General features: G+C 42.6%; 1 protein-coding gene across 1 annotated transcript in view; it reads right to left on the bottom strand.

Annotated features, from left to right (window-relative positions):
- LOC138000366 (beta-sarcoglycan-like) overlaps positions 1 to 2,500 on the bottom strand; it is a 15,117-nt gene that overhangs the window by 6,680 nt on the left and 5,937 nt on the right. The window contains exon 5 of the mRNA XM_068846705.1: positions 698 to 864. Coding sequence (XP_068702806.1) covers positions 698 to 864 — 167 coding nt within the window. The remainder of the gene's footprint in view (positions 1 to 697; positions 865 to 2,500) is intronic.

Genomic DNA, 2,500 nt, shown 5'->3' with positions numbered 1-2,500 from the left:
CGTAATTGTAAGATGTAAAGCAAGTTCAAACGCGAAATGAAACGCCAATTACGGACACAAACGGCTGCCATCTTGATCGGCGCTTACATATATGCAATGTCTTCATGAACTCTCGTTCACTCTCTGTTGACCGACAAAACAGCTTCATCGAAACTCTCAAAATTTGACGGGTAAGGATTTTTATTTTCTATAGCGTCTTTTTTTGTACAAACAATGTTTAAAAAGACTCTGAGATTTTGGTTTTGCTTTTCAGTAACCAAATACTCGAGTTCCCGTGAGTCAGGCGAAGCTAAAGTCACAACCTTCTCTCTATTTTACGTGAAACGTGAAACGTGAAACGTGAAACGACAAGCCGACGTTTGCTAAATCGCTATTATTGTACCTTACGCCAAAAAATATGCACAAATTTCGTTTCGTATCAGACGTGGTGCAGGCTTTGAAGAGTTTACGGGCTGGTGCAATAAATATCCCTAAACAAGATTGAGCCTTTGAGGAAGCTATCGAGATTATGTTCTCGAGCTGTGCAAGTGATGATGGGAAGTTTCAGCAACGACGACCGCCTTGCATAAAAACAGTTTAAATCAATCGTGAAATATCGTTTGCCGTTTTAAATCGCCAGAATGGTCTGCTAAAGAATGGTTTTTAATTGAGTTTCATTCCCTTCGCATTAAAGAGAAAAATCAAATAACCGGCTTACCCGATGCGAGACCAAGGAATCTCCAGAAACAGTGGATGCCTTGACAGATTCAGGATTCACGTGCCAAACACTTCCATTCAAATTGAGAATTGTCTTCTTTACGTATGGATCAACAAATCTGAAGCCACGTTTGGCCACGATCTCTGTCTTGTCTGGTCCTACATGGACTGCAAAATAAGGACAACAGCAATATGAGAAGTTCAATAACAGGAAACAAATGTTTATTACAGGTTATTTCTACCTGTAACCCCTCGTTTTATTTGATCCAAACTAGAGAGTTAAAAAAAAAACCAAATAAAAAACTAAACAAAGTTAGTAAAAGTAAAGGCACTTTATTTAACGTCGGTAGCTCCTTCAGTTACGAAACTGGTATCAAAAGAAGCCGACGGTGCGCCCTTCACACCTCTCCCTCTGTCAGTGCTCCGTTTTACGGATATTTAAAGCGTCACCGAGGATCGAACCGGGGACCTCTTGCTCCGAAAGCCGCGCACATAACCAACTGAGGCACGCCTGCCCCTCAAATGACCCTGACTTTTAATTCTTTTTTCGCCGAGTTAAATTTTTTCAACTACATAGCAAACAGATTTTGCCATTTTCATTGGGACATTTTCCTTTAAATGCGCCATAAAACCAGGCACGCTAGGGGGCATGGGTTAATCCGCGAGATTAGACTACAAACTGCTTTACAGTGCAACGGACTGGAACGCAAAGCAGTTTGAGACCTCATTTTACGGAGAGACCAATGCTTCTCACTGGCTCAGGAAATAGAAAAGGCTGCTAATGATGTAGGAACGGTGTTATAGTAGTCAGCGATCCGACTCCCACCCCACGGGTCGCTGGTTCGGGGGCTAGCTGTTGTCCAAGGGGCACACAAAAGGAATGGAAAAGGAAAGAAACTCTAGTCAAGTGTCTAATCTTCTGGTGCTAGAGCACTAATTGGGGACACCTCAAACTGAAATAAACAAGTTAATGCAAATCAATAGACCATGTTAGTATTCTCAGTATTGGACTGGAACTAGCTTGCAATGGAGGCTAATGCAGGGGAATCTTTTCAAACGTAAATACTTTTAAATCCATTCCACCACATTTAATCTATTCCCCTACATTAGCTACAGTGTTGTTCCAGTCCAATGCTGAGAATAGGAATAATGGCCTATTCAAATGTTGATTTTTGAGGAGGGGGGAAAACTGGAGTTAACCCAGAGAAAAACATGTCGGAGCAGTGTAGAGAACCAACAAACTCAACCCATTGCACATGCATGACGTCGAGTCTAAGGGGCACTTTCCTTTTGTCAGAACTGGCTGGCGAGACCCGTCAGTTTGCAAGGAAAATGCAACAATTTGAAGGAACACTTGCAGGATAACCCCTCATATTCTTCTGGAGGAGTATATATCATCCTGGAAGTGTGTTAATTTGAAAGCGTTGTAGAGTTAGTCCTTCCAAATGCCCTGCCTGTCCGGTCAGTTCTGTCAAATGGAAAGCGACCTGGGAATCAAAGCCGGGCCACTTTGGTGGGGGGTGTCATTCTTCTCACCAATGCGTCACTGCACCACATGCGACTTGAAACTAGTAAAACCTCTGCTTGTCCGAGCCCCGTGGCTCGTGCCCAACCTTGCTAGGTCTGCTTTTATTATTTTAACCCATAAGGTGTACATGTAGACACCAAAACAACAACAACAACAACAACCAAGCAAACAAACAAACAGCCTTTCTTAAAAAGGTGTGGTGAACATGGTTCACAGGATGGTTTACTGTACAGCACTGAGTCAGGGATTAAAACCAGGCATTTTCTAAAGCCTTTC

Source organism: Montipora foliosa, chromosome 4, assembly GCF_036669935.1.
Source record: "Montipora foliosa isolate CH-2021 chromosome 4, ASM3666993v2, whole genome shotgun sequence".
NCBI lineage: Eukaryota > Metazoa > Cnidaria > Anthozoa > Scleractinia > Acroporidae > Montipora > Montipora foliosa.
The sequence above is the reverse complement of the archived record's forward strand: the minus strand, read 5'-3'. Positions and strand labels throughout refer to the sequence as shown.